General features: G+C 28.8%; 1 protein-coding gene across 1 annotated transcript in view; it reads left to right on the top strand.

Annotated features, from left to right (window-relative positions):
* The first annotated feature begins 269 nt into the window (after nucleotides 1-269).
* LOC113550916 (epidermal growth factor receptor) overlaps nucleotides 270-16,827 on the top strand; it is a 76,704-nt gene continuing 60,146 nt past the window's right edge. Inside the window, exon 1 of the mRNA XM_026952875.1 lies at nucleotides 270-830. Within this exon, the coding sequence (XP_026808676.1) occupies nucleotides 749-830 (82 nt within the window). The 5' untranslated portion in view covers nucleotides 270-748. The remainder of the gene's footprint in view (nucleotides 831-16,827) is intronic.

Genomic DNA, 16,827 nt, shown 5'->3' with positions numbered 1-16,827 from the left:
GTAAAATCGCGCGTGCGTGCGCGTTTTTGCGCATAGGTACCGGAAAATTCGCACGCCGCCGCGCCCAGTCGAGACGCCGCCCCCCACCCACTAGCCGCACATGGAATCACTCGGGCCGGTAGATGGCGTGACGTCCGGTGGCGAGGAGCGTGCATTGTCATGCGGCCCGTATGACGCGGTTACCGGTTGCCACCAGAGAAATAATAATAATAATATTATCCGCGCACGCTGCCGCCGTGTGGTAGTACTAGACATCAGTACGGTATCGCTATTGCTGTAAGTGTTAACTCCGTTGTCGCCGTCGTCGTCGTCGTCGTCGTCCTCTCTCGATCGGTATCAGTGCGAGTTTTTCGTTTTTTTCGTGTGCGATTCCCGTGTATTATTTTTAACATAGTTTCTTACTCCGTTCGTTCCGCGAATGTGCGGCATTGCGTCTTCGGGGTAAATAAAAATCGACTTCGATATTATCGTCTCTCGAGTCTTCACACTCACCCATCGACCGACGGGACACCTGTTGTATAGTAAATAATCGTCTTCTGATGATTTCTGATACCGTGTCGACGCGATGTTAATTTCGTCGTCAACGGCGTCGAACCGGTCGCGGCTCTACTGTGCGGCCGAGTGACGAGGAGCAACGGGAAACCCGGTTGCGTGTATAAACGTGAAAGAAATAGCGCACGTCTTCCGTTTTCCGACCACCGTACGTGTGTCGTCGTCTTGTTTTCGGGTTCGAAGTGTCCGCGAAACGATGCCGGACCTGCAGAGGTGGATTTTCGCGATGTTGCTGTTGACACACGCGGTGCTCGAAACCCATCAGGTGGAAGAACGAGGTGAGTGATGAATACGATGATTCGATAATTAAGATATACTGTCTGTGTTATGTTCACTGCAAAAATAAAATGTATTTCTCACGATATTCACGATAATCCGATCTGCTGATCGACTATGCTGTTGTGTTAATTATTGCGTATTGTTGCGTATTATTCGTACGGGGCGTTAAAATAAATTATATATAAATTATGCAGTATTGTGAGGTTTAAATTCTATCCCGTGTACAACGGGTGGTGCACCACTGTCGACGATGTAATGACAACGGTTGGGTGGTCATGTGCGATGTGTCGATGAAGTCTTCTTAATCGTACGACGTCAAACGATCTTCGTGGAGGGTATATTTGATATAGGTATAATATAATATTATTATCATCAACCTGAATCGAAATGACATAATGAACAAATTGGAAGGGACAACTGAAAATACATAATTAACCTTTTTTAAAGGGATTTAAACGGGAGAGACGGATAAGTCGATTGAACACCTTGTCATGATATTATTTTATCTTTTTTTTTACATCCACTTAGACGGATGTTTAAGTATTTGTGGCCTTGTGGGTTAGGTTGCAATGACTCCCTTCGGTCGGATTCATACGATATCTTTGCAGATAAAGCAGCGTACATTATCGTATTGATTAGGAGGCACCTTCTCTATTTGGTATTTACTATTATCAATATCGGGGTCAAAAACTTGATATCTCGCAGTACATGGTATCATTTATTTGACTTGCTTGTTATGTCTTTTATTCTTCTTTATTGTCTATTGCATGCGTGTGATACATTATTTCTCAATATTGAATAGATTATGATAGTTTTTTAAAAATATAAATTCTATGAATAACCACTTGACTCCGTAATTTAATGAATAATAATAAAAACGCAATCTTTTATTATTATTTTATAGACTTATATAGTACTCATGAGTACAATATTTACATCTTTAACAATGAAAATGTGTTCACATACCTAATTAGGTACTGTATCGTTTACTTAAAATGTAAATCAGTTTTAAAATTTAAAATTTAAATATCGTGCTTGAAATTATTGAATTATTCATTTTTGATAAAACTTGTAATTCATAAAGGTACAATACAAATAATAACAATAACTGACAGATAAATTGACAATTAAAATTACATCCACTTTTACGTCTTTACATATTTATTCACATTATTATAAACTACATTACTAAACAGTAGCTTGTTTTTAACTCTGGTTCTACTACGTGATTAAATTGTTAAAATATACAACTATTCTAGGTACGTTGTTGTAAATAACTTCAGCAATAATATGAAATTTTATTTATTAGTATTGTTAGATATTTTAAAACAGGTAGGTATTAATATATTTGGTTTTAAAAGTTACTCAGTGAATTATTTAAATTCTTGAAGTAATAATATACTGTTTAAATTTTACATCAGTAGGTAAATGTATTGCAGTATTTAAAAATGCATTGATTACCTAGGATAAAAATCGAAAGATAAGTTAATGTTATCTTCTAGGTTTATAAATTACAACTAACAATTATACATACCCCGGTATAATATACCATGGAGTAAATTAGTGTATAACTCAAATAGGTATAACGTCATTATTGATTTTCAAAAACAATTAAATTGATAATTTTGTATAGGTTCATATCTACGTACATCGTTTATAAATAAAGAAAAGTTATATTTAATAAGTTTGATATTATATTAAATATAAATAACTAATTATTACAAAGAATTATTTAGTTGATGATAAATAAAGAATTTGATTTATTTATAAAATTAATTTTCATCTTTGCTAAACAAATCAGACAATGCAACACGGCGATTATAACGATAAAACTTTTTTGATGTTAAGAAAAATGTCTTACATATTGTAGTATTATATGAAAATATTATACACAACTATTATGTTTATTTGTATACCTTTGTTCGCGAGGAATAATTAATAAACCGGTGGAAAATCTTTTTGTGAATTGTAGAATTCACATTTCTATTCAAAATATGACGTGTTCTCTCACTCATGGTCTTGTTTTATTCCGTTTCCTCGACGGACTCGACGTAGTCGTGTTGGTACACGCAAGACGAGTTTTTATTCATCGCAAATTTCGCCCTGTCTCGATAATATTCATAACTTACTTTAGGTCGTTTATGTTAATGCTAATGCAGGTCGTGGCTAAAGGCTAAAAAAATTTGCATTATTTGTCTTTCAGTGCACAATAATAAACGTGCTTTATTTTCAAGTGGTATTCTTAGAATGCTTAGGTGATATATAAATAATAATAATATTATTAAAAGCGTATAGTCGCCGCGACCGTATTGTATTGTATCGTCACAGCAAGAGGTCCAGTCGCCATACAATCCTTACACTGTACGATCTATATTATTGTTAGCAGTTATCAGTATCGCAATCGTGTTTTGTTTACAACCATTTTCACTTTTAGAAAAACGAATCTTACAATGTGTAGACACTATATAAAAACCAGGATATTGTTTGAAGAAAACTGTGTTTATAAAGGTTTTAAATAAGGTCTGAGATTAGGAATTAAATATTTCTTAAATACATGTATATGTTGATTTACAAATCACGTGTGTTATTTTTTTTAAACTTGATTTTATGTTTTATTAATTTTTTATTATAAGTATATAAGCTTTAAAATTTACCTACGTATCTATAAAGCGCATAAATGTATAAAATATATTAAGTGCATATTCTAAACTAAAAAGTGCTAACCCTATGTTAAGTTGGTAATATATTTTAGTTTCACGTTAGTGATAATAAATGTATAATTACAAATAAAAATAAAAGTTGTTATTTTAAAAGAAAAAAATTCAATAATCAAAAGTTAGAGTCATAAATCATAATAAATAGTAGATACCCTTATGTCTATCCTTTTTTTAGTAATTTAATTAATTTTCTATGGGTGAAAATTGTAATTTATTTTTATTTTATAAATTCATAAGGTTTGATTCTTATCAACATTTGATAAGTAAAAATGCATTTTGGTACTTTAAACCTATATTAAAAATTAATAAATGTACTTAACTACATAGCAAAAAAAATAAGCTACTTACGTTTAAAATTTGAATTTTTCTAATAAAAAAAATATTTATACCTAAAATACGTATTTAAATAAATAAATTTATATTGAATGTCGTTCAACTAAAATATTTAGTGTTAGTCTAACTTAGGAAGTTATGACACACTGTACATTTTTGTTTTTATTGTCTTGACTTTTAGTCATCAATCATAATTGAGTTTTACAAAAATAAATGTATTGAAATATTTGAAACAACATGAGTACCTGTAGAACTCACTGAAACGCCCTTCTAACAAATTATTTTAAGTTTTAATTTTTATTTTCATAACATATAATTTATTAAGTATTTATTAAGTCTTAAGTAGCTTATAATATATTTATAATTTATTATAAAGAGTAAACAAGACAAATATAAATGAAATAAATAATTTTCAACCGATAATCTATAATTTGGCCACAAACACTATTCCGGCGTGGCGTCAACTAGCTGGTATATTTCAATGTATCAATACATCATATTATTATATGCCCGCAGAATTTAATAGTACGATGACAGTTACAATCATTGTTCTCCTCGTTTACGAATCCTTCTTCTACGATGACGTTTCCGTGACCGTCGGCCCCTTTTGCTGAGTATGCGATTCAGATACTACTCGGATCCTTTTCAAAAAACGTTAAGTAAAACCCGCTATTAAACCGTCAACGGTTTTAATTATTAGAACCGGATGGATGTCACGCACATCCGAGGTGTAAGATTACGGTTTATTTCCTCCATTCAGGGGGTGTTGATGAGAGGATGTAGATCCCTAGGAGGAAATGTGCACACGCAAGGGTAGCGGAAGGTGTACATATATCTTTTGTATGGATAATTTTATAATCATATTATATATACGGATTATCTTGTGAACGCCTGGATTAAGGGTTTGTACGTGATCCGGTTGGAAGTGTGCGTGTATATTTTTTGAAAAGGTTTTTATATTTCTATAAGTGGCGCCCATAATGGGGTTGGTGTCCCCTCTTTCCGCTTTGAGACATGGACTTTATTAAGTATAGCGTTAAATTGGGCTCTTAATATTTAGAGATACAAATAATTAAACGCACCGTCAGATTTGTGCGCGTGTATATAATAGTTATCTATTCATCGTAATGTTTAATGAAATGCAAAAGATGCGTTAAAATATCAAAGCACATAAAATATCGGATTATTCATTTGTGTAATATAACCTCTATAATATGGAGACTACTTTTAGTAAATCTCTATAGGTATACTTTCAAAAACAAAAGTAATTCATAAACTAAAATAAATATATAATATGTACCTGCATTATCTATTTACATATTTTTTAAGATATATTCAATGTATACCCCATGGTACAATAAGAATATGTAATCAATGTAGTACTTAATAAAAAAAGTCACTCATATAGTGGGTGACATATCATTTTTTTTTATTCAGTTTTTCTAACTTTTAATTGATTCATTAATTTATTTTAAATTGTTTCACAGATTAACGGAAATTGTGATTTTTTTGTATTTAAAAGTTAAATATGTTTAAAAAAATGTATCGAAAATAGTATAAATATACATTATAAATTCGTTTAATTACTAACTAAAAGTTTAATACAGTTGTAAAAAAGTGAGCAAGCGAACAATCGCCGCGACAAGTACTATATAAATATATTATTCATTCATAGATAGGTAGCTAGGTTAATATATTATAGTCCTTCCTTACTGCCCTAGTTAGTGATCTGTAATTTATTTCACATACATAATTTTCCTAAGTATTTGCAATAATAATTTTTTTTTACATTTTGTTTTAGCATTTATGTAATATGGTGTTCTTATTTAGTTCATGCGATCTTGTATTGATAATTACTAACTATAATAATTATTACCTATATGTCTAGTTATTTGTTATAATTTAATTAAACTCTATAATACTTTTCGTATCTAGATTTAGCAGAGTCCATAACATACAATGATTAATTTAACAAAACTGAAATGTAATTCCTTAAATAAATAAAATTTATATTACTCACTTATTTAATTAAAACATTTTAATATTAAATCATCTTTTTCACGTTTGATACAATGTGTTGATATTATTTAAGCAAAATTCATAATATTTTCAGTTCTAAAAAGTTAAAATTGTATTTATAATACACTTTAAATTAATAGTTACGAATAATAGTATTATAATTGCTATTCAATAATAAATAAATGCATTATTAAATATATATATATATATAATGTAAGGTTTATTGTGAACCGATTAAGTTAATATTTGAATTACGCAAACTTGTTTACCCTATCAAATAATAATAAAAAAATGTTATTTATCATTCAATATTCACGGTTCAAATTACGTAGGTATGGTACACTGTATCACGTATTTTTTATGTTCTAAGTTAGTTAAAATTATATTATAATTAAGTTCTCTGACCTCAGCTATGGCTTAGGTAAATGTATAAGATCTAGCCTTTTTTTCGATTTCGGTTTAACTATCTTCATGATGATGTTGTTGGTGTCAAATTTCGCCGAACTGTGAAAGAATAAAAAAAACATAACAACGGTCTTGTGAGCAACTGATTAAGGTCGATTAATACGACCCATTGGTGACATAATGTATGCTTGTTCTTTGTTGACGAATCAATTTTTTTTTCCAACTTCGTATATCGAGATTAAAATTATGTCATTGATTTTTTTAAATTTTAAATAGCTTGGTATTAAACAAAACAAATCGATTTGCCAATTGTCTATTTTAAAAGATACGCCAATTTTAAAATACACATGGCTCATTATAAAAACAATTGAAACTAGTTCAGAAAAAAATAATATATTATATAACTAAAAATATTTTAGATGTTTAGGTATCATAGGATACCTATATATTTCCTAACATGAATGTTTATAGTATAGTGTAATTATTTAATATGTACATAGCCTACGTATTATCACATTTTTAATAACATTTTTTTATACTGCTGTGTTTCATAATCTTGTTTTGTCTTGTAAATGTAACTTGTTATTGTAATTTATTTTAATCATAATAATAACTACGTTATTTATATAACAATTTATCATTTATTTATTATATACGATTATACTTAAACACCTACTAATAACAAATTGCATTTTTTAAACTTAAATACTCGATATAATATTATGTACCTTAAAATATGCTTAAATAATTCTATAATATAATGTAATGATTAATGACTTTCGTGATTGACGTTCTATGTATAATTAATTTTGTCACAACAGTCCACTTTTGGAACCAATAAATTAGGATCATAAAATTTGAATGTTTACAACGTATTTAAGAGACTCGTGCAAGTGAGCATACCGATGTGGGGCCACTTGTCACGACTCATGAACTGAAAAAAAAAACAGGGTTAGGAACCACCTTATTTTAAAGTGGCGTGCCTCCGTATAAACGGCGACAGTAATAAACCAGAACCAATCGGTTTAATGACAGCGGCTGGTCAGAAAGGATGTGAATTCCTATAACAGGCGCCCAACCCTCCCTATAATAACCATGTATCGGGTGTACTTCACGCGCAATCTTAAATGGATAACGATTTCTAGTACCTGTAGATAATGCGTTGGCTTCCAACCGAGAAGGTATACTGACCGTGGGGTTGGGCAAAATCAATTTTTACTATGTCGAACATTTATTACCAAACTATTGAATTATTTTCTTAGAATCCCTTTAAACTTCTCCTTTTGCATGACTTCATAAGTAATAATAATAAATAATTCGAGCAAGGTATGGTTGTCAAAATATATAATTGATATTTATTCCAAAAATTCATTATTATTTCAATGAAGTCACATTTTTTAAATATTTTATATACTTCTTAAATATCAATTTAATATCATATTACTTTATATTACTTAGATTTATTGGTAGGTTTTAAAAAGGTAGCTTGCAATATGCATTGTTCATATTTATAAAAAAAAAGTTAAACATTGGTATAAAATATGAAAAATCAAAAAAAAATCCGACTCAAATATGAATTGAATTTGAAATGTATGGTATATATTATTAATAAATAATAATGTACTAGTTATTACATTGGATGGTACCAATTTTAAACCATCATTTATAACCACCACAAGATAGCAGTTTACAACTTTTTAATTTCTATTGACCCACATTAAAATATTTCTAAAAATATTAAATAAAATATAAAAGTATACTATTTTATTACTGTTAAGAATTATTTGTTAATAAAGTTGAATTTAGTTAAGACATTTAAAATGTTTTTATTATCTTTTCTATCTTTTAAGTGGTTCTTTGAAATTGAATTTGTCCTTAACTTATTTGTACCTATCAATAAGAAAAAGTAATTTGTCAATATAAAGCTCAACATATATTAATTAAACTTGTAACTCATAATTTTTATGTACACTCGTTGTCTGTATGTTTTTTTAAAAACTAAGTGATACGTCGAGTTATTGTTAATTTCAAGTATTTTTAAGGATAAATACTATGCTATTATTTTTAGAAACAACGGCTGATGTCTTCTCAGGCTCCTCTTAAACAGCATGTTGATCGGCGTTAACCAATACAAAACAGATGTGACCCAGACGATAAAAATTTAATTTTGTTTTTTCTCCATAATTATTTTGACTGTTTTAGTAATTATTCTAAAATAAATTTACTGTTAATTTCTTTTGCTAAGTCAGTTGCTTATCGAGGCAACTTTTCTGTGTACTACTTGTAAAATAATTGTCCAACCTTGAACTTTCTTAGCGGAGATCAGTGTCGACAGTGTCGTGATCTAAAAGTATTTATAAGTGACGATTATTTAATATATTGTGTTATATAATGTATTTTCTTAGTCTCTCATCCTCTATATATGTGTAAAAAAAAAAATGAAAAAATAAACACATTCCTTCAGAATTGGCGTACTCATGACAGTAATTAACTAATTTAGTACTGGGTCACAAAATTGTATGAATGGCTCACCTAATTTTAAAAACTCACTCCATGATACTTAAAAAATGTTTATACATATAAAAATGTACTAGGTATTTATATTTAATTTTCAATTGATAATTTTAATCATTTGTGGTATACCGTATACAACAGCACATTTCATTAAATATAAAATATTATATATACATAAGTATGGTATATATTACAATATATTTCCATGTAGTATGTAGTATGTAGTCATTGTTGGTAATTAATTCTAATTAATGATGTTTGATTAAAATTGTATTTTTTATTAAACTTGCCCAACAATAGTAGAAATTAACTATTTTATATCTACCTAGTCAAATTAAGTATTAATATTATAATAATTAAAAAGAAATTACCAATAATTATTAAACAGTTATGTAAAATGTTTACACTGCAGCAAAATAATATTCAATAATATTTATTAACCATACATTAATGTTAATTGAATACTTGATTTGATCCATCGTAATCCAATTTTAAGTACTTAATCTTATTCTTTAAAATAATAACGGAAATATTTATGTAAAAACAAAAAACGTATCTAACTATTAAATTAATTTGAGTATAGTTTATCGGTACTCCACTAATATTATATAATATAGTATAATACATACTCTTCTATATAAAACGAGTCATCATTATATAGTGTTACAGCTTTAAATCTACCGTTTAAAAATCAATCATCTTGATGAAAATTTTTCTTTTTGTTTGAGCAACAAACAAAAAAGAACTGCAATAGAACAATTTATTTGTGAATAACATATTATATAATATTACAATCTTTCGTGCGCGTATTCTCGTGTATACAATACTTACGTTAAGTGCGCGATCTCACGGGGGGCGGGGGACTTGATTTATTAGGTACAAAAAAATCTCTCACGTAAATACACGAAAATCAATGAAGTACCCGAACACATTTTTTCTATTTCAATAATCCGCTACATCCATTGTCGAACACATTTTTTTTTGGGAGATCAATTGAAAAATATACGGTCGTTTCGGAAGTACTCGAGTTACTCTCTCCGTAACACGCTGCTATTACCTCCAGCATTACGGCCGGTGTTTTTATATACACACCATATTACGATTGTATATTATGATATTTACACGATGATCTTGTTTGTGCCCGTGTGCACGCGAGATAATCTCGAGAGGCGGAAGGATTCCCACGACGAGGAGCCGTATTGCTGCAGCAGCGGCAGCGGCAGTAGCGCAAGTGTGCATGTATGTGCGACGTTGCCAACGATGACAGGTGTGTAGATGGGACGGGTGTGGGTGGCTACGGCAGTTATAGGAGGAGGAGGGGCAGGTGTGTGCCGAAGCAGGTGGCCTTACTTCTCCGAGTTCTCACGACCTTCTATATGCATTATATACGCATAAGGTCCCGTTTTCGTGGATTTATTTTTTGGGCCCGCGACACGACCATACAGTCTATATATGTATAACAATAATAATTGTCATTTACATGTAATTATGTGTATTTTATACGAGCGCGCTTCAAATTGAGGTACTTATACAGTTTTTCATCTATTAAGCCCTCTACAGGATTCCAGTGATAATAACCCATGAACGATCATCCCTTTCAAGATCTGCGGCGTTTTTTTGTCCCGGATTAGACGGTAAAGCAAATAAAAAAAAATCAAACAAATAAATAGGTTGGCGGTCTTAACTAAAGAGTTTAAACAGCAGAAGTCAATATAATTTTACTTTATATTTTTTTCTCATGCTCAAGTAGTATAATGTTTAAATTATTGTGTTTTCAAAAATATAATAATCCAAAACTACGAGTACTTCTAACATTAAAAAATAACTTACTCTATTATACGAAAGAAAAAAATAAACGATAACTATTAGTGACTTTTTAAAAATATGTCCTCGAGATGCATATTTTTTAAAATAACCGAGTTATTTTTTACATTTAATTTGATGTTGAAGAGCATTCAACAACCGTCAGACATGACCTTGGATATATCTTTTTTATATCAGTGAATATAATATTTACGAAGATTTTTAACTCATCCTATATGATAGACAATATTATACTAAGTTTTTTTTAGATTTTTTTATTTTTTAGACACGCGATGGTAACCGCGACTATATGTAACCACTGAATGGGATCTGTCATGAGGCTCTTGCTGGCCGGTTGGTGTTATGCGCGTATATAGGGGGTTATTGTACTTGGACGTGCCCGGTATGAAGGTATGTTCCGTTCACACTTCACCGAGCACGATGAATTGAAAGTACAAAAAAAGTGTATATAATATTGTAGGAAAACCTCGTCTGAATAGAAATTCCATTCGGTATAGACATGAGGCATAAAAATATTAGATGCTACGCGTGTACCATCACAGAGCACGTCGTAACTCTCGACGATGGGCTAATTAAAAAATTAAAATTAAACATCTAATAAGAAGACGATAGATTCTCAAATTCCAATATACCTCACATTTGTAGAGTATTTTAGTGTTGATGATATTTCCTATAGTTTTAGTTAATTTTCGTGAATTTATAAATTCTTAATTAAATGCTATAATATTTTATAAATATACTTCAATTATAAGAAAGATAAAAATAGATTGTATAATAATTCATAAACTATGAATGACCATATAAGAAGTAAAATTTTAGCAGTTAATTGGTTTTCTACATTTTCTGTATCGTGGGAATCACATGCAATTAAACCACTTACAATGCTTTTAAAATTATTTAATGAAAACTTTGTTAACTTATTTATATCCTAATTTCATAATAACTGTATATTTTATTTAAACAAACATTGCACATTACACATGAATCATGATCATTAGATAGATATAGGTACTTCTTGTTTTTTGTTTGGTTTGCTTTAGATTCATTTCGAGATGCTAAACTACCAAATTATTAGCATTGTAATTTCACAGCGCTCTCAATAATATTTACATGTCATGTCTTTCACTCGAGTTAAGTGTTAAAATGTATATATACATAAAGCACGTTTTTCTTAAATTTTAAGAGTTTTATTATTATATGTTATAGAATCCTTTTAGAAATAATTTTTATAATGTATTTTTTTTAGTTTTATACTTTATATAACTTTCTGTAGGTTGGTTAAAAGATCTTTAAAAGTACTATTTTATTAATAGTAAACTAAAATAAGAATATTTTCCTAGTATCTACACCAATATTACTAAAAAAAGTGTTATTACTTTACAAAATAAATGGTTTTTTTTTCATTATTTTTATTTGAAATCGCAAGCCTAACTGCTCTGGCGTTACTTATGAAATTGTAGTCGAAGAAATTATTAATTCATAATAAATCCCTAAAATGTACTCTCTAATTATTCATCATGCGTAAGATTGTTTGTATTTTCAAAATATCTTGTGATCAAATAACGTTTGTTAAATATTAATAATGATTATACATCTCAAAAATAAAATAAATCAATCGTATATTGTGTAGTTTGAAAAAACAATACGAATAATTCATGTGTAAAAATTATTGCAAATAGCATAAAAAGTATAAATATAAATATTTATCAATTACCAACGTATAAATATATTATTATAATTTGTCTTGTTAATAAATGCCTAATTCAGATTTAACTCTTAGTAAAGGATTGTGAATATTTGTTTATTTATTATTTTTATTCGAGGATCAATGAGCTCATATTCTATGATCCAAAAAATAATACTATATTATTTCAATAGTATTTTTGTATATTTATTTAAAACATTATAATTTATAATAGATGTTCGTAAAAAAAAGAAACTGATCAGTCTGTACTCTGTAGGCTATTTTTTTTATAATATTTTTATTAGAATTATACTGATTTTTTACTCTGTATGTTTTTTTAACTCGATCATTAAAAAAATATTTGGTAAACTGATATAGTAGGTCTAATACAGTATATGTTCAAAGGGTTATTTTGATACGGAGATTTTTGACCGCACGCTAGTCGTCCACTGACGTTGTCGGCTAGATAGACCCCCTCGAGTGTTTGTTTGTTTTAACCGATAATGATGGCTGCAACTTTTGAATGGAACCGGTTTCTTCATTCAGATGATGCCCTGGAGGTACAAATACAAAGTAGATTATAATTATTGCCTATATTGTCTTGTAGCCCATTGCATGCGTATAACTCACCCGACAACTTAATTTATATTAATCGGTATTATTCTACCATTCAATCCCGTCCCCATGAGCTATTTGCTCACAATTTATTTCCCCATATTTCTTTTCCATTCATCTTAATAATTAACATGATATTATTATTATTATTATTATTCTGTTTTCTGTTATATTTGCATAATATATCGTCCGGCTTTGGATTTACTAATAGATTTTTCTCATACATACGAAAATCCATTACAGTGATGAAGACTACGAAATGTACTCATTTTATGTAATTATTTCAAAACTTTTTCGTCTTAAAAAAAGCCATCGGTTAAAACCATATTCAATACCTTATGTCATAAGGATTATTTTTTTGCGATGAACTTATGAGCCATCATCTTGAATTTTTTTTAATACGTATACTTTATCTATTACGTCTGAAAAGTAAAAAAAAATGAAATTAATTACGTAAAAAGAAAACTTAAAATAAATACCATTCGACAAGATAAATATATTTTATATATATCAAGCTCGTTACAATTATTCTTTATCAGGAAAATTATCAAAACATGATACTATATATGAATACAATAAAACTAAAGAATGTTGATCATTTAAAATTTCTTCAAAATTGTTTTCAATGATTTTTAAATACTTAAAAACATAGACATATTTGGCAGCTTTGAAGTTGATTATGATAGAATTTTAAAAATAAGATATTATTTCAGAAGAATATTGAATGTATGGACAAATATATAATTTTTATATCAATATAATCGACATAATAATTTTAGTGGTATTTAATAAATAAATTCCTAGAGAACGTCAAAATGTATTTTAAATTTAAATAGTTTTCGTTGGTAAATAATATTTTGTTAATATATACTTAACATTTGATACAATTTTAATTTAGTTATTTGTTGATTTTTTTTTTGTGAAAATAACGATATCTATGTATTTGGATGACCGTGATAATATGGCCAAATAGTTTCCAGAAACAACTGTATAACTAAAATAATTTATAATATAATGTGTTTTACAGTATTAATATTCTTTGTAAAAATGAAAAGTTCTATTGTTTTTTGAAAATAATATGTCTCTTTCTAAATAATTAAACCTGTTTTAGAGGTAGATTTTGACGACAGTATAGATAATAATCTAGCAAATACGTGACCAGATTATAACGTAACTATTCACTTGTCAAAGACCATGTATACCAATGGTAAAGCCCATAAACTTGAGTCGTGTACGAAAATGCGTCATAAATAATTTTTAAGTACCTACCTATATTTTGGTTAATCATCGTTGAATAATTATTTTTCTTGAATATCTAACAAAATAATGATCTTATTTCATATTTTATTTATAATTTTAATGTCTACATTTTATCCTTATTCGCCGTTGGCAAATAAACAAATGGAAATTAAAAAAATACTAGGTATACCTATCACTATTAGAGTTTAATATCATTAAATAACATACTATTTTTATAGTTATTTAAAATATCAATTAAAGTATTCTCAAATAGGTATATATGGTATAAAAGTATAAATCAATACTTATATTATCTAACTTTATCAAGGCAGAGTAAATTTTAAGTTTAAAAAACTCAAAATTAATTCATGTGGATTATATATAAATTAATTGTAAGCTGTAATAGTCTAAATACTCTAAACTCGAAAAGAAGGTTTGAACAAGAATACAAGATATAATAATAAAAACTGGATGTCACCGTGTAATAGTAATATACGTATCATTGCATTCGTTTCTCCAGTACAAGGCAGTATTGTGATTTGTATTATTTGTATTATTTATTCTACATTCTAAAATAATTGTATGAAAAACAAAAATGACATTTAATTAAAAATTCTCTTGACACGGTTTCTCAAAAGCGTAGAACTTAACAATTAGATAGATATTTATTCAAAAAAATCATGTCATAGTTACTTATTCAAAGTTAAAATGTATTGTATAATAATTTGTCTAAAAATAGGGTGGGAAAATCTGGTAAAGTAGATGTTTATGCTGATTTACATAAACAGCACATAAAAAAACATCGTTATAATTAATAGTTCTTAAAGATTATTATGTATACGAGTATGTCTATCCGGTATATAGAATATAAATTTAATTATTAAAAAACAACTAAAATATTTAAATATAGGATTTAATAAGGATTTTATAAGAACGTTGTAAAAAAATTTGTTCTCATAGTAAAAAAAAAAACTAAAAATGTGTTCAATATCAACTGACTGACATTAGACATACTCACGAAGGAAGTTTCTATGAAATGTATTGTACTTCAAAAAACCGTTATATTTTCTTTATTTGATTAAGTTCCGGTCGTCACGATGAGAACCTCCTCAATACAATTTATTTAGTGAGCGAGGGTTTAAATGTAAACCACGCCTGCTCCGGTTCTTCTTCTTATCCGGATCTATCAAACCGATTATCATATTACTTCCGACGAAATCGTAAGGATAGACTGAAACACAACACTTCAGTACACTACATAAAATAAAACGAATATAGTATTTGTATAAAAAATTTAAATAAAAATTAATATTCTCTAGTCTTAAGGGACATATCATATAGCTGTGTCATTAAAACATATTTTCCAACTCAGCGCGGGATTTTAAGACACCCTTATAATTACTATAGAAATCCGGAAATCCCATATGGACGACCCACATTCGTCATTTATATATGTCTCCGTCGTCTTTTTTTTTTCTCACAGTAAATATGGCCAAATGTGGCTCGTTAAAATCAAAACCAACCTGAGTATAATACTACCCACGCTCACGTGTATATACAAAACGGTCATAAATTATGCCACATTCAAATTATTATCAATGATGATTTCTTCGTTTTGATTTTTGGATTGCTGCCTCAGTGGTCCCATACATTTCGTAACGTCTGTATACTATATATTATAATGTAATCATCATAACTAATTTTATCTGTCGAAACAACTATTATTAAATAGTGTTTTATAAGCAGAAATACTATATATATGAACTGTCAGACGGCGGTTGCACAAATTTTTTATCGGCTGTGTCCGAATGCCCGATACTCCGATGGTATACATCAACATAAACATAAACGTATTTCATCCCCGTTATATGTGTAGGTTTTTCTCTATCTATTGTCGGTAGAGCGTAGAGACTTGAATGAAATATACGTCATAATAAAATATAATGCATTAGCATTAGCATACCCCTGGAGACGACATAACAACTGTATATATCAATGTCTTTAAATAAGAATACAAGTATACATTAAAGTTATGTACTTAAACGTGATTAAATCCAAATACTTACCTATAGGAGGTGGCTATCGACGACTATAAAGCTAAAACGTTACTTGTATTACGTATATCTATTGAAGGGGTAAACTAAGTAGGAAATTAAAGTCTGCCTATCCGGCTAGGATAATAAGTGCTTGAGATAGATCTATTACTAATATCATCAATGACATCAATAAATAATAATACATGTGGGTTTTCAAATGTTTATCGGATTTGTCGAAAGTGGTAAGTACGTATAATATCGCGATTCGTTTCGGCGAACTATCACGGGATTTCGCTCGTTATTCAAACCTTGAAAACGCGTAAAAAATTTGTCATGTAAAATAACTATAATCGTGACGATCACGATAAATTATTATTGCGTTAACATTTTTCATATACCACAAACCTAAATAATTTCATAAATGTAACGATAAACGTTGCACGTTTCCGCTGCACTAGTAATCCGCTACCTATATAACAATATAGTACTCTTAATAATATGGACCTTTATGTCGTATAATACTTTTCTGTGAATATAGTGTAGCTATTATAATGAATATAATATTACAGTGTATTTACGTGATTTCTTGCAGGAATTTCTTTTTTTTTTG

The sequence above is a fragment of the Rhopalosiphum maidis genome, chromosome 2 (assembly GCF_003676215.2).
Source record: "Rhopalosiphum maidis isolate BTI-1 chromosome 2, ASM367621v3, whole genome shotgun sequence".
Classification (NCBI taxonomy): Eukaryota; Metazoa; Arthropoda; class Insecta; order Hemiptera; family Aphididae; genus Rhopalosiphum; species Rhopalosiphum maidis.
This window is presented reverse-complemented; position numbering and strand designations above follow the sequence as displayed.